The 25,125-nt window shown below is 37.9% G+C and overlaps 1 protein-coding gene across 1 annotated transcript in view; it reads left to right on the plus strand.

Moving 5' to 3' along the window:
- PTGFR (prostaglandin F receptor) overlaps nt 1-24,624 on the plus strand; it is a 57,444-nt gene extending 32,820 nt beyond the window's left edge. Inside the window, exon 3 of the mRNA XM_059899566.1 lies at nt 22,884-24,624. Within this exon, the coding sequence (XP_059755549.1) occupies nt 22,884-23,174 (291 nt within the window). The 3' untranslated portion in view covers nt 23,175-24,624. The remainder of the gene's footprint in view (nt 1-22,883) is intronic.
- The last annotated feature ends 501 nt before the right edge of the window (nt 24,625-25,125 follow it).

Below are 25,125 nucleotides of genomic sequence, written 5' to 3' on the forward strand. Positions count from 1 at the left end.
TTTTGGTCTATTACTGAGACATATTTATATTAGATTGGCAATATGCCTTTAAAAGCAAAAACATACAAACAAAAAATCCCAGGTCCTGCTCCATACTGCAAGAACTATACACAATTTAAGTTATTCACTGGAACTAAAAACTTATTGCTAGATCTTTATTTCAAAGTGGTGTCCTATTCAGTGATAAACAATTGAAGACAACCAATACATTTTTCCGAGAGGCTGCTGAAGTCTAGGGTTGATGTAGCATCAAGTTTAACACCACACTGAGAGTGGAGAAGGCAGGAACATTCCTGAACCTCCATTATAGGCATGATTCATTTCTATAGATAGTCTTAAATGAGGTGACTGAAACCTGCTAGGCATGCCTTAGTGCTCTTGCCTTTTGCTTTGTTTGACGTCATTTGTCAGCAAGGAATGATAGAAATGTGTGGTATGAGTGGACAGAGTAGAGGTAGCCTAGATAGCACTAACATCCAGTTTGCCACAGACATCCAGGGTCCCAAACAGTTTCACCTATAGGTCCTCCTGAACACTGAGGGGCACGACAAGAACACCAGTGATTTTATTGGAATGAAGCCAGGTCACCAGCATTTTCGTATACTCTTTATGATGTAGATCCTCATTTGGGACAAATAGAAAGAATGGGGTCACCACCTATGTCATTCTTTGGCAAGCTACCAGTGAGGCAGTAAGCAATACCTCAGTCAGTAGCATGGCAAGGAAATGCTCATAACAAACACCGTGATTCATGAGAGTAATGTGGGTGAAGTGTCTTTGGCGGAGCAAAAGTTTGGGGTCAGTAGTGAGTCAAGGAGATGTTTCATGGATGGGATGCAGTCACCCATTAAAAGGGATAGAATGCACTTGTGCTCATTGCAGAGATAACCAGGACTTACCCATAAAATAGGTGGAGGACTCAATCTGCTTCATAAAAGGCAGATCTCACAAGGGCGTGTAGCTCTTGTTAAGGATTAATGATAACATGGCTCATGTTTCTTTTCTAGTAGAACACTTTGGCAAATTCTCAAAGTCTTCTTCTTATACTTTACCACAAGCCATACACTTCAGCCACAAAGGCAGCTGATATAATTCATATTATCAACTATGAATTTTTAGGTAAGATAAAATGCTTTATAAAAGACAGAAATGTTGCAGTCAGTACTTTTTTTTTTTTTAACATCTTTATTGGAGTATAATTGCTTTACAATGGTGTGATAGTTTCTGCTTTATAACAAAGTGAATCAGCTATACATATACATATATTCCCATATCTCCTCCCTCTTGCGTCTCCCTCCCACCCTCCCTATCCCACCCCTGTAGGTGGTCACAAAGCACCAAGAGGATCCCCCTGTGCTATTCGGCTGCTTCCCACTAGCTATCTACTTTACATTTGGTAGTGTATATATATATCCATGCCACTCTCACACTTCATCCCAGCTTACCTTTCCCCCTCACCATGTCCTCAAGTCCATTCTCTACATCAGCATCTTTATTCCTGTCCTGCCCCTAGGATCTTCATAACCATTTTTTTTTCTTAGATTCCATATATATGTGTTAGCATACGATATTTGTTTTTCTCTTTCTCACTTACTTCACTCTGTATGACAGACTTTAGGTCCATCCATCTCACTACAAATAACTCAATTTCATTTCTTTTTATGGCTGAGTAATATTCCATTGTATATATGTGCCACATCTTCTTTATCCATTCATCTGTCGAGGGACACTTAGGTTGCTTCCATGTCCTGGCTATTGTAAATAGAGCTGCAATGAATATTGTGGTACATGACTCTTTTTGAATTATGGTTTTCTCAGGGTATATGCCCAGGAGTGGGATTTCTGGGTCGTACGGTAGTTCTATTTTTAGTTTTTTAAGGAACCTCCATACTGTTCTCCATAGTGGCTATATCAATTTACATTCCCACCAACAGTGCAAGAGGGTTCCCTTTTCTCCACACCTTTTCCAGCATTTATTGTTTGTAGATTTTTTGATGATGGCCATTCTGACTGGTGTGAGGTGATACCTCATTGTAGTTTTGATTTGCATTTCTCTAACGATTAGTGATGTTGAGCACTCTTTCATGTGTTTGTTGGCAATCTGTATATCTCCTTTGGAGTAATGTCTGTTTAGGTCTTCTGCCCATTTTTGTATTGGGTTGTTTGTTTTTTTGATATTGAGCTGCATGGGCTGCTTGTAAATTTTGGAGATTAATCCTTTGTCAGTTGCTTCATTTGCAAATATTTTCTCCCATTCTGAGGGTCTTATTTATAGTTTCCTTTGCTGTGCAAGAGCTTTTAAGTTTCATTGGGTCCCATTTGTTTATTTGTGTTTTTATTTCCATTACTCTCGGAGGTGGGTCAAAAAGGATCTTGCTGTGATTTATGTCATAGAGTGTTCTGCCTATGATTTCCTCTAAGAGTTTGATAGTGCCTGGCCTTATATTTAGGTCTTTAATACATTTTGAGTTTATTTTTGTGTATGGCATTAGGAAGTGCTCTAATTTCATTCTTTTACATGTAGCTGTCCAGTTTTCCCAGCATCACTTATTGAAGAGGCTGTCTTTTCTCTATTGTATATTCTTGCCTCCTTTATCAAAGATAAGGTGACCATATGTGGGTGGGTTTATCTCTGGGCTTTCTATCCTGTTCCATTGATCTATATTTCTGTTTTTGTGCCAGGACCATACTGTCTTGATTACTGTAGCTTTGTAGTATAGTCTGAAGTCAAGGAGCCTGATTCCTCCAGCTTCGTTTTTCTTTCTCAAGATTGCTTTGGCTATTCAGGGTCTTTTGTGTTTCCATACAAACTGTGAAATGTTTTGTTGTAGTCTGTGAAAAATGCCATTGGTATTTTGATAGGGACTGCATTGAATCTGTAGATTGCTTTGGGTAGTATAGTCATTTTCACAATGTTGATTCCTCCAATCCAAGAGCATGGTATATCTCTCCATCTGTTTGTATCATCTTTAGTTTCTTTCATCAGTGTCTTATAGTTTTCTGCATACAGGTCTTTTGTCTCCTTAGGTAGGTTTATTCCTAGGTATTGTATTCTTTTTGTTGCAATTGTAAATGGGAGTGTTTCCTTAATTTCTCTTTCAGATTTTTCATCATTAGTGTATAGGAATGCAAGAGATTTCAGCGCATTAATTTTGTATCCTGCTACTTTACCAAATTCATTGATTAGCTCTAGGAGTTTTCTGGTAGCATCTTTACGATTCTCTATGTATAGTATCATGTCATCTGCAAACAGTGACAGCTTTACTTCTTCTTTTCCGATTTGCATTCCTTTTATTTCTTTTTCTTCTCTGATTGCTGTGACTAAAACTTCCAAAACTATGTTGAATAATAGTGGTGAGAGTGGACAACCTTGTCTTGTTCCTGATCTTAGTGGAAATGGTTTCAGTTTTTCACCAATGAGAATGATGTTGGCTGTGGGTTTGTCATTTATGGCCTTTATTATGTTGAGGTAAGTTCCCTCTATGCCTACTTTCTGGAGGGATTTTATCATAAATGGGTGTTGAATTTTGTCAGAAGCTTTTTCTGCATCTATTCAGATGATCATATGGTTTTTCTCCTTCAATTTGTTAATATGGTGTATCACATTGTTTGATTTGCATATATTGGAGAATCCTTGCATTCCTGGGATAAACCCCACTTGATCATGGAGTATGATCCTTTTAATGTGCTGTTGGATTCTGTTTGCTAGCATTTTGTTGAGGATTTTTGCATCTATGTTCATCAGTGACATTGGCCTGTAGTTGTCTTTCTTTGTGACATCTTTGTCTGGGTTTGGTATCAGGGTGATGGTGGCCTCGTAGAATGAGTTTGGGAGTGTTCCTCCCTCTGCTATATTTTAGAAGAGTTTCAGAAGGATAGGTTTTAGCTCTTCTCTAAATGTTTGATAGAATTCGCCTGTGAAGCCATCTGGTCCTGGGCTTTTGTTTGTTGCAAGATTTTTAATCATACTCTCAATTTCAGTGCTTGTGATTGGTCTGTTAATACTTTCTATTTCTTCTTGGTTCAGTCTTGGAAGGTCGTGCTTTTCTAAGAAATTGTTCATTTCTTCCAGGTTGTGCATTTTATTGGCATAGAGTTGCTTTTAGTAATCTCTCATAATCCTTTGTATTTCTGCAGTGTCAGTTGTTACTTCTCCTTTTGCATTTCTCATTCTGTTGATTTGAGTCCTCTCCCTTTTTTTCTTGAAGAGTCTGGCTAATGGTTTATCAATTTTGTTTATCTTCTCAAAGAACCAGCTTTTAGTTTTATTGATCTTTGTTATTGTTTCCTTCATTTCTTTTTCATTTATTTCTGATCTAATCTTTATGATTTCTTCCCATCTGCTAACTTTGGGGGTATTTTGTTCTTCTTTCTCCAATTGCTTTAGGTGTAAGGTTATGCTGTTTATTTGAGATGTTTCTTGTTTCTTGAGGTGGGAATGTTTTGCTATAAACGTCCCTCTTAGAAGTGCTTTTGCTGCATCTGATAGGTTATGGGTCATCGTGTTTTCATTGTCATTTGTTTCTAGGTATTTCTTGAATTCCTCTTTGATTTTTTCAGTGATCTCTTGGTTATTAAGTTATGTATAGTTTAGCCTCCATGTGTTTGTATATTTTTACAGTTTGTTTTCATGTAATTGATGTGTAGTCTCATAGCATTGTTGCTGGAAAAGAAACTTGATATGATTTCAATTTTCTTAAATTTACCAACGCTTGATTTGTGACCCAAGATATGATTTATCCTGGAGAATGTTCTATGAGCACTTGAGAAGAAAGTGTATTCTGTTGTTTTTGGATGGAATGTCCGATAAATATCAATTAAGTCCATCTTGTTTGATGTGTCATTTAAAGCTTGTGTTTCCTTATTTATTTTCGTTTTGGATGATTTGTCCATTGGTGAAAGTGGGGTGTTAAATTCCCCCACTATGATTGTGTTACTGTCAATTTCCCCTTTTATGGCTGTTAACATTTGCCTCATGTATTGAGGTGCTCCTATGTTGGGTGCATAAATATTTACAGTTGTTATATCTTCTTCTTGGATTGATCCCTTGATCATTATGTAGTGTCCTTCTTTGTCTCTTGTAATAGTCTTTGTTTTAAAGTCTATTTTGTCTGATATGAGAATTGCTACTCCAGCATTCTTTCAATTTCCATTTGCATGGAATATCTTTTTCCATCCCCTCACTTTCAGTCTGTATGTGTCCCTAGGTCTGAGGTGGGTCTCTTGTTGACAGCATATATATGGGTCTTGTTTTTGTATCCATTCAGCCAGTCTGTGTCTTTTGGTGGGAACATTTAATCCATTTACATGTAAGGTAATTATCAATATGTATGTTCCTATGACCATTTTCTTAATTGTTTTGGGTATGTTATTGTAGGTCTTTTCCTTCTCTTATGTTTCCTGCCTCGAGAAGTTCCTTTAGCATTTATTGTAAAGCTGGTTTGGTGGTGCTGAATTCTCTTAGCTTTTGCTTCTCTGTAAAGGTTTTAATTTCTCCATCGAATCTGAATGAGATCCTTGCTGGGTAGAGTAATCTTGGTTGTAGGTTTTTCTGTTTCATCACTTTAAATATGTCCTGCCACTCCCTTCTGGCTTGCAGAGTTTCTGCTGAAAGGTCAGCTGTTAACCTTATGGGTTATGTATGTTATTTGTTGTTTTTCCCTTGCTGCTTTTAATATTTCTTTGTATTGAATTTTTGATAATTTAATTATTATGTGTCTTGGCATGTTTCTTCTTGGATTTATCCTGTATGGGGCTCTCTGCACTTCCTGGACTTAACTATTTCCTTTCCCATATTAGGGAAGTTTTCAACTATAATCACTTCAAATATTTTCTCAGTCCCTTTCTTTTTCTCTTCTTCTTCCGGGACCCCTATAATTCGAATGTTTGTGCATTTAATGTTGTCCCAGAGGTCTCTGAGACTGTCCTCAATTCTTTTCATTCTTTTTTCTTTAGTCTGCCCTGAAGTAATTATTTCCACTATTTTATCTTCCAGGTCTCTTATCCGTTTTTCTGCCTCAGTTATTCTGCCATTGATTCCTTCTAGAGAATTTTTAATTTCATTTATTGTGTTGTTCATCATTGTTTGCTTGCTGTTTAGTTCTTCTATGTCCTTGTTAAACATTTCTTGTGTTTTCTCCTTTCTATTTCTATGATTTTGGATCATCTTTACTATCATTACTCTGAATTCTTTTTCAGGTAGACTGTCTATTACCTTTCATATGTTTGGTCTGGTGGGTTTTTACTTTGCTCCTTCATCTGCTGCATATCTCTTTCTCTTCTCATTTTGTTTAACTTACTGTGTTTGGCATCTCCTTTTCACAGGCTGCAGGTTCGTAGTTCCCATTGTTTTTGGTGTCTGCCCCTAGTGGCTAAGGTTGGTTCAGTGGGTTGTGTAGGCTTCCTTGTGGAGGGGACTGGTGCCTGTGTTCTGGTGGATGAGGCTGGATCTTGTCTTTCTGGCGGGGAGGATCATGTCTGGTGGTGTGTTTTGGGGTGTCTGTGACCTTATTATGATTTTAGGCAGCCTCTCTGCTGATGGGTGGGGTTGTGTTCCTCTCTTGCTAGTTGTTCGGCATAGGGTGTCCAGCACTGGAGCTTGCTGGTCATTGAGCGGAGCTGGATCTTCGTGTTGAAATGGAGATCTCTGGGACAGCTTTTGCCGTTTGATATTATGTGGAGCCAGGAGGTCTCTGGTGGACCAATGTCCTGAACTTGGCTCTTCCACCTCAGAGGCACAGGCCTGACACCCGGTTGGAGCACCAAGACCCTGTTATCCCCATTGCTCAGAAAAAAAGGGAGAAAGAAAGAAAGAAAGGAAGAAAGGAAGGAAGGAAGGAAGGGAGGAAGGAGGAAAAAATAATTAAAATAAAAAATAAAATATAATTAAAAATTAAAAAAAAATAAAAAGTAATAAAAAGAAAAAAGAAAGAAGAGAGTAACCAAACCAAAAAACAAATCCACCAATGATAACAAACGCTAAAAACTATACTAAAAAAATAAAAAATAAAAAAGGACAGAAACAACCCTAGGACAAATGGTAAAAGCGAAGCTATATAGACACAATCACACAAAGAAGCATACACATACACACTCACAAAAAGAGAAAAAGGAAAAATATATATCTTTGCTCCCAAAGTCCACTGTCTCAATTTTGGGATGATTCATTGTCTATTCAGGTATTCCAGAGATGCAGGGTACATGAAGTTGATTGTGGAGATTTAATCCACTGCTCCTGAGGCTGCTGGGAGAGATTTCCCTTTCTCTTCTTTGTTCGCACAGCTCCTGGGGTTCAGCTTTGGATTTGGCCCCTCCTCTGCATATAGGTCGCCTGAGGGCATCTGTTCTTTGCTCAGACAGGACGGGGTTAAAGGAGAAGCTGATTCGGGGGCTCTGGCTCACTCAGGCTGGGGGGAGGGAGGGGTACGGATGCGGGGCGAGCCTGTGGCCACAGAGGCAGGCGTGACGTTGCACCAGCCTGAGGTGCGCCGTGCGTTCTCCTGGGGAAGTTGTCCCTGGATCATGGGACCCTGGCAGTGGCGGGCTGCACAGGCTCCCAGGAGGGGAGGTGTGGATAGTGACCTGTGCTCGCACACAGGCTTCTTGGTGGCGGCAGCAGCAGCCTTAGCGTCTCATGCCCGTCTCTGGGGTCCGCGCTGATAGCCGCGGCTTGCGCCCATCTCTGGAGCTCCTTTAAGTGGCGCTCTTAATCCCCTCTCCTTGCGCACCAGGAAACAAAGAGGGAAGAAAACCTCTCTTGCTTCTTCAGCAGGTCCAGACTTTTTCCCGGACACCCTCCCGGCTAGTTGTGGCGCACTGGTCCCTCAGGCTGTGTTCAGACAGCCAACTCCAGTCCTCTCCCTGGGATTCGACCGAAGCCCGAGCCTCAGCTCCCAGCCCCCAGCCCCCGCCCACCCGGCGGGTGAGCAGACAAGCCTCTCCTCCAGGAGAGTGCTGGTCGGCACTGATCCTCTGTGTGGGAATCTCTCCGCTTTACCCTCCGCACGCCTGTTGCTGCGCTCTCTTCCGTGGCTTCGAAGCTTCCCCCCTCTGCCACCCGCAGTCTCCACCCACAAAGGGGCTTCTAGTGTGTGGAAACCTTTCTTCCTTCACAGCTCCCTTCCACTGGTGCAGGTCCCGTCCCTATTCTTTTGTCTCTGTTTTTTCTTTTTTCTTTTGCCCTACCCAGGTACGTGGGGAGTTTCTTGCCTTTTGGGAGGTCTGAGGTCTTCTGCCAGCGTTCAGTAGGTGTTCTGTAGGAGTTGTTCTACATGTAGATGTACTTCTGATGTATTTGTGGGGAGGAAGGTGATGTCCACATCTTACTCCTCTGCCATCTTGAAGGTCCCCCAGTCAGTACTTTATTTCAGAAAGAACATCAACTCAACCTAATAATTGTCTATACTGCATTGTAGAGTTTTTGTTTTTATTTAAAAGTTGAATTTTTATGACTTTTTAAAAAGCTATGGGATTAAAGGTTTAAATGGTATAAATGCAGTAATTTTTCATATTGTCGTAAAATGGTTTAGTTTTTAGACAATGATTGCTGGCCTCTGAGTCTTAACTGTATCTTAAACTAACCAAAGAATTTATTGTAATTTTTGATGATGATGATGATGATGATGCTAATACACCAGTAAATGACAGCCTTTCTGAGGTCTTAAGGAAGTGATGATTAATGGAATGCAAAAATGTCATTTTAATTGCATTCCCAAAATCATGCCAAAGAGACACATCAATGACATGCTTATGCCAAACTTTTAAGGTCTAAGTTTACCACTTCAAATAACTGAGTCTCTTACCTAAAATAAAATAAAATAATAAAATAAATTTTAAAAGATCCGCTTTCCCCAAACCCTACAACCCATTAATTCTGCTTCTATTGGATGTTGAACATAAAAGTATCATGAACTTGATGAATGTTGGCTATTCATTTATTTATGATATGATGCGGCCATTGCAGCAAATTGGGATGGTTTTCTGCATTACTGAGAAGACTGTATACCAGTTCACAGTTAGGCACTCACTATGTGCCCAGCACACTGTAAAATAAGAGTCATGGTTTGTGGCCTCCATGGACCATAAAATTTCTTCTCATTCATTCTTTCATTTGGTATTTATTGAGCACCTGTTGTGTACCACACACTGAACAAGGCACTTGGGATAAAGGAGTCCACAAGACAAAGTCTTTTTCTTGATAGAATTTACTGTTTATTGGAGTCATGATATGTGCTTCTGAAACAGTTGAAAATTGGGTAATACATAACAAAGTGTGACGAGAAAGAACCATGTGGAGTATAATGATTGCACTAGATTGTTTCATAGAGGAAACAGATTTGGAACAGAGCTTTATGGCTAAGTGTTGAAAATCACATGGGAGAGAGTGAATTTGTTTGGATTTAGGCCAGTAGACTGTTGTCTAGAGAATGCTAGTGTATACACTGACTTACAACTAAGGAAGACGAATTTCAGTTTGCTACTTAGATACCCCAAAGGAAAATTAAAAGTGTAACTACATTACTCCAGAGAATTAAGTTCAGAAAGTAAAAAAAGAAATCTCATTGATTAACGAGTTGTTTTATCTTGGTGACCAAACAACCAGATTGACTCAAGTGCTGCCATGAAATGGAATTATTTTTAATTAAATTGACTGGATAATCTGCAAGGTCTGATTTTTTTTCCTGACCAGAAGTATATGTTGATTTCATTTTGAACTATACTCATATTATGCTTTAGATTTAAATAGACATTGGTTATAATCCTGACCCAGACTCTACCTAGTTATGTGTTCTGCGTCTCAATTTGTTCATCTGTAAAGAGTATGTAACAAACGTACCCATAAGGTTGCTGAGAGCCTTTGCATTTGGTCTGTGGGCTTAGGTTGCCTTTTTGAATGACTGATTTTCTCTTAAAAATGGTGGATGTTTTTTCTCTTTAAAGGGACACTCATTTCATTAAAAACTCCCATTACATAATAAATGATTGTGCTAGAGCCTAGAGAAGGCTTTAGAAAATCTTTCCAAACTTCTGTAGTAATAAACCGACTTTGCCTGTAGGAAATTTCTCTTTGGAAAAACATAATGTGTTTCAAGGCAGATGTTTTACTGAAACACCTTAACATCTGTCCTGAAACACCTTACTGCTACAGTCTGCTTTTGCTATTAAAACAGTGTTGCTACTAAGTGTCCATCGACAGATGAATGGATAAAGAAGATGTGGCACATATACACAATGGAATATTACTCAGCCATAAAAAGAAACGAAATTGAGTTATTTGTAGTGAGTGGATGGACCTAGAGTCTGTCAAACAGAGCAAGTAAGTCAGAAAGAGAAAAACAAATACCGTATGCTAACACATATATATGGAATCTAAAAAAAAAAAAAAGGTTCTGAAGAACCTAAGGGCAGGACAGGAATGAAGACACAGACGTATAGAATGGAGTTGAGGACACGGGGAGTGGGAAGGGTAATCTGGGACGAAGTGAGAGAGTGGCATGGACATATATAACACTACCAAATGTAAAATACACAGCTAGTGGGAAGCAGCCACATAGCACAGGGAGATCGGTGCTTTGTGACCACCTAGAGGGGTGGGATAGGGAGGATGGGAGAGAGATGCAAGAGGGAGGAGATATGGGGATATATGTATATGTATAGCTGATTCACTTTGTTATAAAGCAGAAACTAACATACCATTGTGAAGCAATTATACCCCAATAAAGATGTTTAAAAAAAAAAGTGTTGCCAGCAGTCAAACAAAGTAGTCTTTTATTCCCAAAACAGTGCACCTCCAATACAATTGATTTCCAACTAGTTGTTCTCTCTTTAAATCATATGTGAGTTGTTAATAATTATCTTAGTCATGACATTTTAGATAAACATTTCTTGATTAGGATGAAAACATCTTATGCATCTCTCATTGCTAATGTTTAGAGCATAACCAATATTTCTTTAGCCTAACTATGGGTTTAAGGTAGATAATCATAGCTAGAAAAACCCAGAGTTTACAATACTACTAAAAGCATAATTCAAAGTAAAATGCCTCAAATCACTTTTATAACTAGGATATATAAAGAAACATACATATTTTCATACACATTTTCTTTTCCTACCGATTTTTTATTTTCAGTGTTGCCTGAGAACAGAAATGATTGACTAAGGATAACAATTAGAAGTGTGGATTAAAAAAGTAATTAAAAAAAGGATCCAAAACAGTATTTGAAGACCAGTCAAAAGGATGAGAGGAAAAAGACTAATAAAATGATAATCATGCCATTTATCATGGGGTAGATAAGAAGAAAAAAAAAAAAAAAAACGATGCTGAGCTTTGTCTATTCTATCACTTTACATCTATTAGTTAATATTAAAAAAAATACCTTTCCCTTCTGGATAAATAGCTCTCCTCTGCCCTTGCAGCTTTTTGACAACCGTCCTTCTGAGCCTCAGTTGGTACCCAACTCATGTGACTTACCTGTTAGTTACATCTGTTGTTATGGCACAAGAGATTTGGAGCAATACATTTATAAGCATATGTTCCCGATTTAAATAAAAGTTACTAGTGAAAGTATATTAAAAGAAATACCAGGTGAGAGAGTGCTAGAATCAGACAGAAAGACAACTAGACATCGGCAGACAGAAATAGAAACCTACAGATTTAAAAATGAGACCTACCAACGCCAGGGAGACCAGTACATGAATCCTTATTCACCATCTCCTGCTCCTCAAATCCTGACTCCACCACATTTTAGTTGGGTGACCTGGGGCGAATTACCTAACTTCTCAGTGCTTCAGTTCCTTCATCTTAATATAGGGATAATACTGCTTTCCTCAAAGAGTTAACAGGTTTAAAAATGATATTAGGTATAAAGTGTTAAAACAGTGCCTGGAACATAGTGACTACTCACTAAATGTTAATGTTATTTTCTTTTTATCATCTTCTTGTTCATGAATGTAACATAGCACTACTGGTCTCATTACTGGGAATGGTAAAGATCACAGGCTTAGAAGCCAGATAGCCTTGGATTTAAATCCTGCCTCTGTCATTTACCAGCAGTGCAAACTTGGGCAAGTTCATGTCTTTGTGATCTGCAGTATCAGAAAAATAGTAACTACCATTGGGAGTTTTGTTAATATATATCAAGTGCCAACATGACTTTTCCTTTCCCTTTCTACCCTCCATTGAAGACAGATTGGGGTAAAGGAATTCCACTATTCCTACTAGGCCCAAGCCACCTTAGTGGGCCTGGTCTTCCTGTACCACTCTTGTGACTGGAGGTGTCAGACACTGAAAGGAATATCCAATGGCCAGCACAGTAATTCCTTTGGAATTACTGTTTGCATTATGTTTTGATTTGGTTCAAATTCAAAAACTTTAAAAAGGTAAGTCTCTCTCACTCTTGTCCCATCCCTGACAGGCAACCACTAATATGAGTTTCTTATTTATTCTTCCAAAGACATTTTATGAATATGCAGGTAAACATAAATATATGTATACATTATTTTCCCCTTCATACAAAATGTAATATATGCTTTCCTGTACCTTGCTTTTTTACCCTTAACAATGTGCCATGGAGACAGCCCTATTAGAATATATCAAGAGTGTCTCACATCTTTTTTTTTTCTTACAGTACTTTCTTGTATAGATATACAATGTTTCTTTTTTGTTTGTATTTTTGGCGTTTATTTACTGATTTAAATTGAAGTATAGTCGATTTACAATATTTCAGGTGTACAGCAAAGTGATTCAGTTATATATTTTTATATATATTCTTTTTTCAGATTCTTTTCCATTATAGGTTATTACGAGATATTGAATATAGTTCCTTGTGCTATACAGTAGGTCCTTGTTGTTTATCTATTTTATGTATAGTAGTGTGTATCTCTTAACCCTAAATTCCCTATTTATCCCTCTCCCCCTTTCCCCTTTAATAACTGTAAGTTTTCTATGTCTGTGATTCTATTTCTGTTCTGTAAATAAGTTCTTTTGTATCATCGTTTTAGATACATATAAGTGCTATCATATGATATTTGTCTTTCTCTGTCTGACTTACTTCACTTAGTATGATAATCGGCACAAGCTTTTTAACCTCTAAGACAGAGAAGTCTCTGTTGTAGCACCTTGAATGCACCCATTCCCCCTGCCTCCCATTTCCAAGCTCCCAAGTCCTTCTGGGATCTGGCCAGTGGAAATCTCTGCATCTGTATCTCTCCTCTTCACCCTCCCATATCATTCTCAGTTTTGACCAGAGACTATGACCCTTCCCTAAGGACAGGAAAGATTTCTGGAGAGATGTTTGATTTCTAACCTTAAAAAAATTAAATATTTAAAACTCAGTGTAACTAACCAGTTCCCTTTAAGTAAATAAGCACTTTTGGACAGACTAAAATTTAATGGTCTCAAATATCTGAGGCATTCCTTGAAACACATGTCCACATAAGTTTTCTTTTATGTCTGTTGTTTTTCACCTTGAATCCTTGACTTGGATCTGTGGTTGTCAGGCCTGCTTTCTGCTTAAATCTCTGAACTTCTGTTCTTGAAATTGCCTGTTTCTTCTTGTCTTTCTCACCTAAGCTGTGGGAGTCTTTTCCCTATTCTCCTGTGTAAGGTGGAGGAGAAGGATTTGAGAAAGTGAAAGACATAATTGCTATCCTCAAGGCACTTACAATAAAATTGAAGGACTATTACACATATACTGACATTATCTCATTATATTTTTCATATTACACTGATACTATGTCTGTCAATGCTCATGAAGTGGTGCCAAGCATGATGGGAATGTATTTAGAATGAGAGATTACCAAGCTATAGAGAGCTTAGGGAAGGCTTCCTGGAGAAGATGGGGTAGGAAGGATAGAAGGATAGGTCATTCCCAGTGAGGGAAGGACAGGAAAATGACATGTTTTTGGCATTTATGAAATATTTGATAAAAGAATAAAGAAGTTGAAATAAGATAAATGAATAAATTAAAAAGTTGTGTCTGGAAGACCAGTTAAGAGCCTGTAATATAATGTTCTGGTTTTTAAGTGATAAGACACTGAAGAGGGAGCAGGATGTGGGTTTGAGGGACATCATCAAAGTGGATCAAAGAGCGTATGCATTGGTGCTGCCTCAGGTTTGACATATGAGGCTCTGGAACTGGATGTTTATACCATGAAGTAAATCCACTGACAGAGTCATAAATCTGTGACTCTAACTCTGCATATATTTAGATGTATGAATATATTGATGCATATTTATATATTCATATATCTAAGTGTGAATAATTTGGAAACAAGAAGGGAAAAGTGAAGGTTATCTTACTCTACATATTCACTAAGAGTACAATTAATAAGTAAGAAGCTTATTTCCTGTAATGTGCTAGGAGTTAGGATCCATTCATAGGCTGCATGCCAAGGAGAAACTAGCTGACATACTCCTGGAAGCACAGGTAGGTAGTTTGTCCAGATCACAGGAAATGATTGTTCCGTTGAGCTTTGTACTTACTGGACCATTTATAGAATGTTAATTTTATTTCTGACCAGTGCAATTTTTAAAAGGAAGAATGAAACTAGGGTATAAGAGGTAGACAGCCAGGAGTTTGCAAACTGTGTTGTATGGAGAGCAGTTGAAGAAATGAAGAAAATATAAGACCAGCGTTATCTTTAAAGTATGTGAAAGGCTGACATTAAACAAGTGCACTTATGCCATGATGCTCCGGAGAGGAAAAATTAAGATACATAGAATAAATTTTAGCTTGTGATAATAGAGAATGTTCAACAACTCACACAGTTAAAATGGCAGAGATTCTTTCATGAGTAGTGCTGAGTCTTTCCCTCTAGTTACTTAAGGACACCTGCAAGGAATTTGTGCTTTTTGGAGAAGACTGGACTAGATAAAGGAAACTTTCCTGTGTTCACTAAGATTTTGTGATTCTGTCTTCTTAGGTGAAGTGATGTAGACAGGTCCATGTGTACATAATAAGTGAAGCACATTTTGTTTTCCCTTCTCTCAGGATCAATTAAATTATATTTTTGCTTTCTTTGAAACACGAATGTAGGTCTTAGTGGTAGTGATCACAAAAACACATAATCATTTACTGTAGCTCATGACTAGATTTGGGCCGAGAAACTTTAGCATAGTTCCTCGGACCCCTCTGACTCAGAGACATCAATCCTAACCCTTGTTTTATGGCCTCTGCCTTATTCTTGGCCTCTCACAGGGGCAAGTTGGATATATCTGTGTTAATCTGAAGGGAAAAAGAGAAGGGCTTCTTCAGGCATTTTTACAACTGGAGCAGGGCTTCAATCCTGCAAGGCTGTCTTCTTCCATCCCCACCACTGCCTTGGGGTGGAAGGAGAGGTGGGCTGCAGCAGCAGGTTCCAGGGGCCGCCTTCTCTAGGCCTGGTTGCAGTGAGAGCTCTGTGCCCTCAGGCGTGTCTCTCTCAGTGTCTCCCACTCCCTAGGAAGCTTTGTTTACTCTCCTGAGTGAAGTTTGGTAAGAATATTGAGCAAGTAAATTGCAGGGCCCTTAGGCAGTCTGGTGTAGTAATTAGAAGGGACAGGCCCTGGACATGCTTTCATTCAGGTTTATTTGACCTAATACATAAAAAGAGCTTTCCTAGCACAGGGCAGTACTCAGTTCTAATTTTAGTTGTTATTATTCGTGGCTGTATCTCTCACTCGTAGGTGGCATAGCATGTTGCTCTGGTTTACAGGAGACTTTCTGCCTTTCCCATGATTTAGGATCCCATAACTGCCAGGAGGACCAGTTCTTATGGCCTGATGCTGGCCTGTGTTTTGATGGTGGTCCAGTTCTATGATAGAGTCTGCAGTTGTAATAAAGATGTTCTCTTAACTGTATAGTTTGTTCTCATTCATTTATGAGTAAGTTTCTCTCATTGTAGCTCAATACAATCTCTATTTGGTGTGTAGAACATATCTTTTGATTGTATTCATTTCACATTTCCTGTATTTTTTTCCTTAAAGAAATCACATGTGATATATATGTGTGTGTGTGTGTGTGTGTATAAACATTTTATTTATTTAAAATTTTTGTTATATTTTGTATTCTGGGGTAAATGACTGTATTTTATTCCTTTGAAAAGTGTCAGAAAAAAAAAATACAACTTTTTTTTTTTTTGGTAAGGCCTAGCAGCAGGGGACCACGTGGACGATTATTCCTAGGAGTTCTGGCATAAATTTTCCCTCTAAACAGACTCAAAAAAAGTGCAGGCCTGGGAGAAGATACTGGAATGGAAAATGAAAATACACGGATTCTACAAATGAACCTTCTCTAGAAAGATTAATATTTTGTTTTTTCAAGTATTATACTTTTTTTCTTCTCTATGTACTGTTCAGTTGAAAATTTTTCCCGCTCTTCATTTTGCACCTGATTTCCTCAGCTGGCATGAAGCAGCAAAGATGCATACAAAATATTATGATTTAGGACAGTCCCATTCTAGGGGGAGCTATCTTGATATAGCATGCCCTGTTTTCTCACTTCTTTGCAACTGTCAATGTCTTTAGGCAGAGACAAAAATGCACTGTCAATCAGACCACTGGTTAATCCTCTATCAAATCAAACAGAAAAAAAATTTATTGTACAAGTGTTTGTATTTTGCAGCACTGATGTATACTTTAGGGGTACACAACATTTCACAGCTGTTCTAGAGTTGTGGTATAAGAAATACCACACGTTTTTGTCCGTTTCTCCCTGCACTATAATATTTCTGTCTTACTTATCTCTGAATCATTCACCATGTGCAAATACTGTCTTAATTTTAATGAGTATTCAATAAATAGGAAATGACTGAAATATTACCTTCTATATTCAACAATGTAGAAGTTTATAAAATTCAGGTATGGGAAAAGTTCATAGTTGAAAGATGTATCCTGTTAGAGCCTCTACATTACAATTTGTTACTTTAAAAAAAAATCTATTATTTGGGAATTACACTAGAGTAAGTTTTTTTCTCAAGGTTCTTGTAGTCACTGTTGCAGAGGTTAAAATATTCTATTTTAAGAATAAATGCTACAGAGTTAAATCACCACAAATATATTCAACTCTAAAAGTCACCTGTTGCATTGAGATGGATTCAGTGATTTATATAATGTACCTTTTCCAAAATTGCCATTAAGGCAATTTAAATGAACATGAAATGAAATTAAATGAAATTTCTAATTTGCAATACTCATAGGTGCTGTGACATTTAAAAATCATTCATCTATACCTGGTTCTTTACTCACTAGTTATCCAAATGAACACATAGATTGAACTTCTCAGACTTGGAGGTGTAATGAAATGGTTCCTTGGTAAAGCTTCCAGATGGACCACTGTCATCATCTGGTAAGACTGGACTGTAATCGCATAATCACAATTAGCCCCCATCTCTGTGGTTATTCAAGTGCCAACCCTAAAGATCAGTCTCTGGATGACAATGCTATGAGGGACAAGAACTTGCAAATCAGTGAACTGTACTTCTGTGTATGCTTTCAGCCCCTAAAGAAAGTGTCCCCGAACTAAGTCTTTTATGATGACAGAAAGGAGGACAGGAATGGTCTGCTTCTTGGAATAAGAAAGCTATGTGTGAAAGTACCTGCTTTCGTGACTAGATGAGAACCATGTATAGTTGTCATAGACATTGTTCATATGAAAATAGATGTTAATAAAATGCTAGAAAATGGCTTGGTATCTAAGGAAGTTGGACATTCTACCAGAAATGGTTTTTTGATTATGTATTCATTTAAATTTCCTTAAAAAAATGGTGCCAAGGAGAAATACAGACAAACTCTAGCAGAAACAAAATTCAAAATTAGTCAAGTCTGAATAAATGAAGTTTTGATGTACTAGAAAAATTGCAAAAACTCATCATTTTAATTACTGCATCTGTGATCATGTACCAGCAAATAGCTCTGCCTGTGGTACCTTTTATATGTCTTTATTATATTACTTACAAATTATAATTGTTTGCCTTCTCATTAGTCTCTCATCATAGGGACTTCATTCATTTAATTCATTCAACAAATACTGACCTGCCCTACTCTATGCCAGGTGCTGGGGATACAGCAGAGAACCAGATAAAAATACATACCTTAAAGGTGATATTTTAGTGGCAGAGACAGAAGTAAAAACTAGATAAAGAAGCAAAATATATCATATGTTGGGATTTCTCTAAATATTGTTCTTTGCATCACTAGCATCTACCACAAGGCCGGGACATAGTAGGCACTCAAACTACTCACTGCTGGCTTGATTTACTTTCGTGATTACTCAAAGGAACAGAAGTATAATTCTTGAATTTACCATTGCTTTTAATTGTGAACAGCCACTGGAGTGCTGATACCAGTCAACAAATATACAGACTTAGGGTAGGGGATGATGGAGTAACTCCCAGAATAAAACTTTAGTGACCATGAGCTCTATTATCTGTGAGTAAAGTAGCCTGTTAGATTCATTAATTTGGTGACCTTAACAGTTGATATAATTGTACTATGGGGCCCAAATAAATGGAGATTTTATTGTATCATCTGTCTGTTTTGCTCTTTGCAGCTAGCAATGAACATAAACACTCTGGCCCATACACGTCTTTGATTTCATCATTTCTCTATTGTCTTAACGTTGAGTGTCTTGAGAAGTATCAGGTTAATTCATTTATTTTTTCATAGAATATCCAAACATTTGGCCTTTCCACTTCTCAGTTAGAATTCTAATCATAAACAAAGATGACCAACTGTAACCTGCCAAGGTCCAGTGGAAAATATTTTAGAAAATAACACATAATAGTTATGTGTCGGGTAGCTCTTGGAAACTAGATGAAAGGCTGCGTGTGTGATGAGAATCTGTGCATGGCTCTCTGGAATCCAAGTTCTGGTGGGCTGGCTGGAGAAGAATGCTTTCAGGGCTTGTGAGGTGACTGCTGATGGAGCCTAGGGAAAACGGTAGACACTCCTGTTCTTACCCCAACTCCCAACCTTCTACCAGGCTTATCAGGGCTGAAATTCCCCAGCAATTCTGCAGCACCTCTCTCACATACACATAGACATTCACAAATGATTAACAATAGCTCTGATTCTTTAGTACCATAGTACAAGCTTACCTTGGAGATATTGTGGGTTTGGTTCCAGACCACTGCAATAAACTGAATATCGCAATAAAATGAGTCATGAAATTATGGTTTCCCAAGGCATACAAAATTATATTTACACTATATGGTAGGCTATTAACTGTGCAATAGCATTATGTCTAACAAAACAATGTATATACCTTAATTAAAAATACTTTATTGCGAAAAAAAATGCTGACCATCATCTGACAACACAAGGTTACCACAAACCTTTAATTTGTAAGAAAAAAATGCAGTATCTGCAAAGTGCAATAAAGCAAAGCACAATAAAACAAGGTACGCCTGTATATTTCAACAAATTACATGGGAAAAAAAGATACAGATTACAAAAGCAATGCACAATCTATCTAACAAATTAGTAAATTAGAGACAAACCAAAGGAGAAAATCAAAATCTTCTGTAGTTCTACTATCTGGAGTTAACAAAGGAAAACATTGAAATACACCCCAGGTTTTTTTTCTATGCATGCACAAAATTATGTATTTTTTTTTTTCAAAATTGGGATCATACAGTGAATACAGTTTGGTAACTTGCGGGACTTCCCTGGTGGTCCAGTGGTCAAGACTCTGCTTCCGCTGCAGGGGGCATGGGTTCGATCCCTGGTTGGGGAACTAAGATGCCGCACATGTCGTACGGCAAAGTTTGGTAACTTGCTTTAAAAAAAATTAAGACTGAATCACAAACATCAGTGCTTGCATTTTTTCCCATTACATGAAATTACCATAATTTATCCTTTGTTGCATATTTGGTTGTCCTGAATTTTCAATAATATACTATTGTCAACAATATACTATGATCTTTCTTTTACATGAATATTCCACCCACATCTTTATTGGTGGGTAAGTGGTTGGTGCTTATCCCAAGCTAGACCCTTGAGCAACCTCTCTTCCAGGTTGGGGCTGGGGGTCAAGGGAGGGATAGAGAGGGTGTGCCTGGCCACTGCCCTGGTGTTCTGGAGAGAAGCCTGTGTACTGGCTGCCCTCAGCAGAGGACTCAATGGCTTTTCACAGCTGGTGACCACACTGCTGCTTGCAGGGAGGGAGGAGAGTCAAGTCAGAGAAGTGTGTGTCATGCAATTTAGGCGTTTTTTTTTTTTTTTAATTTTTATTTTATATTGGAGTATAGTTGATTAACAATGTTGTGTTAGTTTCAGGTTGCTTCTAAACTAGGCCCAGCTGTTCCATGCAATTGCACCAAGCATCTTTGTTCCCGACTACACAAAGCCATGTCTTGGCTGGGCTCTGAGATCTTCAGGAACACACCTAGTCATTATAGGAAATGCATTCACTTAATATTCATGAGGCAAGAGAAAGATTGATTCCTTCATTCTTGAACCAAAAAAACCCTCGCAAAACTCAGCAAATAGATTTTAAGTTCCATAAGGGCAGGAAATGTCTGCTTTGTTTGTCACTGTGTCCTCAGTGCCTAGCACATTTTCTGGCACATAGCAGATAATCAACACATATTTGATGAGTAAAGAAAAAACATGAAGTGAAAATATTGGGTTGGCCAAAAAGTTTGTTCAGGTTTTCTTGTAAGATATTATGGAGAACCTGAACGAACTTTTGGCCAACCCAATAGTTCAATCCGATAGCCAACTGGGGCTTGGCTCTGCTTTCTTCTGAGAGAAACAGGGCTCATATAGGCTTATTTCTTCAATCCTGCTGGCTAACTTGGGGAGCAGGGACATAGGACTCTGGACCTGACCCAGGTACTATTGTATGGGGACTAATTTTCTCTGTGTTGAAACTTGGCCGGCCTTATTTAGCTAGAGAATCATTAAGCCTGCACTTTGATACATTTTTCCCCTACAGAAGGACCCATAAAGGAAAGAACCATTTCCCAAAGGATCTGTGTGGACTGCAAGATCTTGTTCCTTTTAGTGGCAACAAACCACCTTGGAATCCTTTCTAGCGGATGGTGTTGTGTTAAAACTTTTAGAAGCACTCTAAGCCTCAAAATATTAGACCTCTGTGATGGACGAGCAGATGTTTCTCTGATGACTAGTTGCTGTGCTTCTAGAAATAGCCTCAATGAATAAAAAATAATACAATTTTATTCATTTCAGCACTTACTAAGAACATCTTAGGTATCAGCTTTGTACCAGATATTAGAAATAAAAATAAAAAGAAGAGATGATCATAGATATACAGGATAATACATAATTATCAGGCAGTGTGGCAAGTGATACAACTGGGTATAGACAGGGTGCTGGGGCAGCACAACTTGCTAATTCATCTCGGTGAAGTCGGGGAAAGTTTCATGGAGGTGAGCCCATTTTGACATGGGGTTTGAAGGATGGGTAGGAGTTTGTCAGGCAGAGAAAGGGGGAGTAGAAGTTCAAAATGAAGAGACTTACACTAGCCAAAGTTCAGAAGGGAATGGTGCATTTGGGACAGATGAGGCCTTTACAGCGGTTGGAGCAGAGGGTGTTGGCAGGAGAGATGAGGTTATAGAGGAGGATTTCAGATGCATCATCAAGAAGGCAATTAAGGAGTTTCTAGTTTGTTGTGTAGATAATGAAGGTTTTGGTAAGGGACATTTTTCCTTCAACCATTAGTATCACCAGGCCAAATTAAGATATTTCTTCTTGATAATGATCCATCAAGAAGACCAAGAAGACTTGATTTTCTTTTCATTTGGGTTTTAGGCTTTTACATCTTCTCTTAATCCTGGTGACATAATAATCTAAGTCTCCCTTAAGTTTGCAGTTTTACCTTTTGTTCATTTATTTGTTATTTGTTTTTATATCCAAGGTGTTTTCAAAGATATCTTGTTTGCTCTGCAGTTGTTCGTTTAGAAGTTAAAGCTGGGCTCAGTGATTAGACCAGTTCTAACCTATAGCTGGGACCATTTATGGAACTTATTCTACAAAATGATCTCTTTAACATCATGAGTGGTCAGGAAATGGACACATGAGACCAAAATCTACATTGTTATTGTTAAGTCTCAATGGTAATGAAGAGGGGAACCCATTTCCTCAAAGCCCTTAGGAAATCCCATTGCATTTTGGAATATTTTAGCCAAGTTAAGGCTAGGGTAAGAGACGAAGGAAAGGAAATATGAAAGAGAAGACATTGGTATCATTGTAGTTACCAAGCAGAAAATTCTAAAAGTAACATTCCAGAACAATATAACATACCATGTGCAAATTAGTATCAGATGCTCTAAATAAATTTTTAAAAACTCTATAGTTTATCCAAACTTTAGCTTATCTATACTTTATTTGCATAAATAAATTCTAGTTTTTTCATTGAAATTTACAAATGTGTGTTGGTTTTGAATTTTCTCTTCCCAGAAGTAAGAAAAGGTCTGTTACTAGGATCAGTGTTTGTCCTCTCTTGGGTCATTCTATTTGTGCACATTTGACTTGCCAGATAAGTTATCATTTTTGTAGTTCTGATGTCAATTTGAATTCAAAGGATTCAGATGTCTACATCAATGTTTCTGTGACTGTTCATTTCTTTTTCTCAGTATTTTGCAAAATAACATCACTTTGTGGAAAGTGAAATGAATAGCATAAAGCAGTTTGTTCAGTTAAAAAACTATAGGACTGAGCTTTGTGACCACCTAGAGGGGTGGGATAGGGAGGGTGGGAGGGAGACGCAAGAGGGAGGGGATATGGGAATATATGTATACGTATAGCTGATTCACTGTTATACAGCAGCAACTAACACAACAATGTAAAGCAATTATACTCCAGTAAAGATGTTAAAAAAAACCCACAAAACTATAGGACCGAGAAAATGTCTCTCAGCTGATTTCCGTATTTTGTTTTGCAGGTGACAATGGCCAGCATTGGAATGAATAGGCAAGATTTTATGGGTGCCTGTGAAAGAACCCTTTTTACTCTTCGAATGGCAACATGGAATCAAATCTTAGATCCCTGGGTGTATATTCTTCTACGGAAGGCTGTCCTTAAGAGTCTCTACACATTTACCAGACGCTGTTGTGGAGTACATATCATCAGCTTACATGTTTGGGAGCTCAGCTCCATTAAAAATTCCTTAAAGGTTGCTGCTATTTCTGAGTCACCAGTTACAGAGAAAGTAACTCAGCAAACAAGCACCTAGTTCAGTAGGATGGTAAATCAGTGTAGGTCTAGGACCAAATTAAGGAAAGTTTTGGCAATATTTCAGTTAATGTATAAATATAGAGAGCCTAACTGGAAAAATCAACCCTCAGCCAGATAGTCTGGGGGGCACTTTTGTCAGATTTGGCTTTCGAAATTTGTTAAATTAACTGTATAACTGCGCATTTTCACATGTTTTTGTCAACCGGAGGTAAACGTGATGAAATAATGCCACAGGAGTCAAATTGAAAACAATTTTGGGCTTATCTGTGTTATTGATGCTTTTGGAACAAGTGACTCTCTTGAAGCCTGTAGCATTTACTTGGTCTACTACCTGTGCAGTGAAATGGCTATTTGGGGGTGTCACTGCTCTATAGCAGTTCCTTATAGACTAGGCACAGTGAAGCGGAGCGCCGTCTTTTGATCTGGTCTGTTTTACCCCAGATTATGTAGCCTCAATTAGTCTGTTGTCACGTCACAGTGGATTCACTGTGGCTTTTTATAATGACTTCCACGTACGTGAGGTGTGGCTGTCAGTTTGCCTGATCTTGTGAGCCTGTTTAGAATGAGCTTATCCTTGTCATATTTGACAGATACGACTGCTTGCATTTATTATTACGGAGGTCAAGTGTTGTTTGAAGATATTCTTGTTAAGTCATAGTTTTCAACTAATCACCATTTCCTCTGAAAATTCTAGTGTATAGTCAATAATTTTTAGAGAAACAAAGGCTCTGTGAGCACGTGTATAGGTGACATGCATTATATCAGTTCCTAAGAAGCTCTGCCATGGATAATGCAAACAAGTAGAACTTAAACCCCAAGTGACAGGTGCAAAGAACATTGGCAAATGCACTTTACCTTTAGAGTCATTGACATGGTGTCATTTCTATGTCAGGGAACAAAAGAAACACAACCTCTAGAGAATAATATTCAAAGACCATCTGCAGCTAGTGTGGTTCTTTCCACTTACACACACACACATACACACACACACACTCTCACACACACACAAAGAACATCAGAAATTTCAGTTGAAGAGGGCTCCTTAAATCTGTAATGTGGCATCTTCTAAAGCCTGTGCTACCAATGCCAAGGAGAGGGTTGGCAATTAGCAGGCATTTTGAGACCCTTATAATGGCTAAGCAAGAGATCAAGGGTTGAAATCTTTCCCCAAATTTCTCAGTGATATTTTAAACTTTATCTTTGCTTGTTTGTATAACTTAATCCAAAGAATTTTAGCAATCATTCAAAATGTCATGGGTCTATCACAGCATAGGGTAGCTAGTTCTGCTTTGTAATAGGGAAATGCATTTCTGTAAAAAGAGTCCCTTCATTAACTGGGGTCTGTTTTAAAATTAATCTTCCCTGTGAGACTGATTTTAGATTCTCTAGGAAATCTGTGCAGTTCAATTAGACTTAAATTATTATTTTCACAAATTTTTGCTTTTGACTGGTAATTTACATTGGAAGTTATTGTTAACTTTGGTCAATGTTGGTAAATTCTAATGAATACATTAAAAGAAATTAAGCAAATAGCCTCAGTGAAGATTTAAAGACAACTATCTTTTTTTCCAATGAATTTAAAGTAGGGCAACATACATATACACACTGGCATATGATATTCTTAGTTTATGACCAGTAAATGATGAATCATACAAATGCAGGTCATTCTCATATATAGAGTACAGAGTAGGTGCTTGATACTTGCCAAAACTGGAAAGAATTTCTTGGTGCAAATGAGCATGGATGTGCAAAGTTTTTGTGCATTTTTAAACTGGCAACTACATACTGGTTATTTTAAGATATACATATATATATATATATATATATATATATATATATATATATCTTCAGTGTATATACTTAAAAAAAAGCCATTGCAGTTTGTTATCATTGTTGTATTACATAAATGTTCTCATGTGTTTTAGGAGCACTTAGAGACTAAAAGAACT

The sequence above is a fragment of the Balaenoptera ricei genome, chromosome 1, assembly GCF_028023285.1.
Source record: "Balaenoptera ricei isolate mBalRic1 chromosome 1, mBalRic1.hap2, whole genome shotgun sequence".
NCBI classification, from domain to species: domain Eukaryota; kingdom Metazoa; phylum Chordata; class Mammalia; order Artiodactyla; family Balaenopteridae; genus Balaenoptera; species Balaenoptera ricei.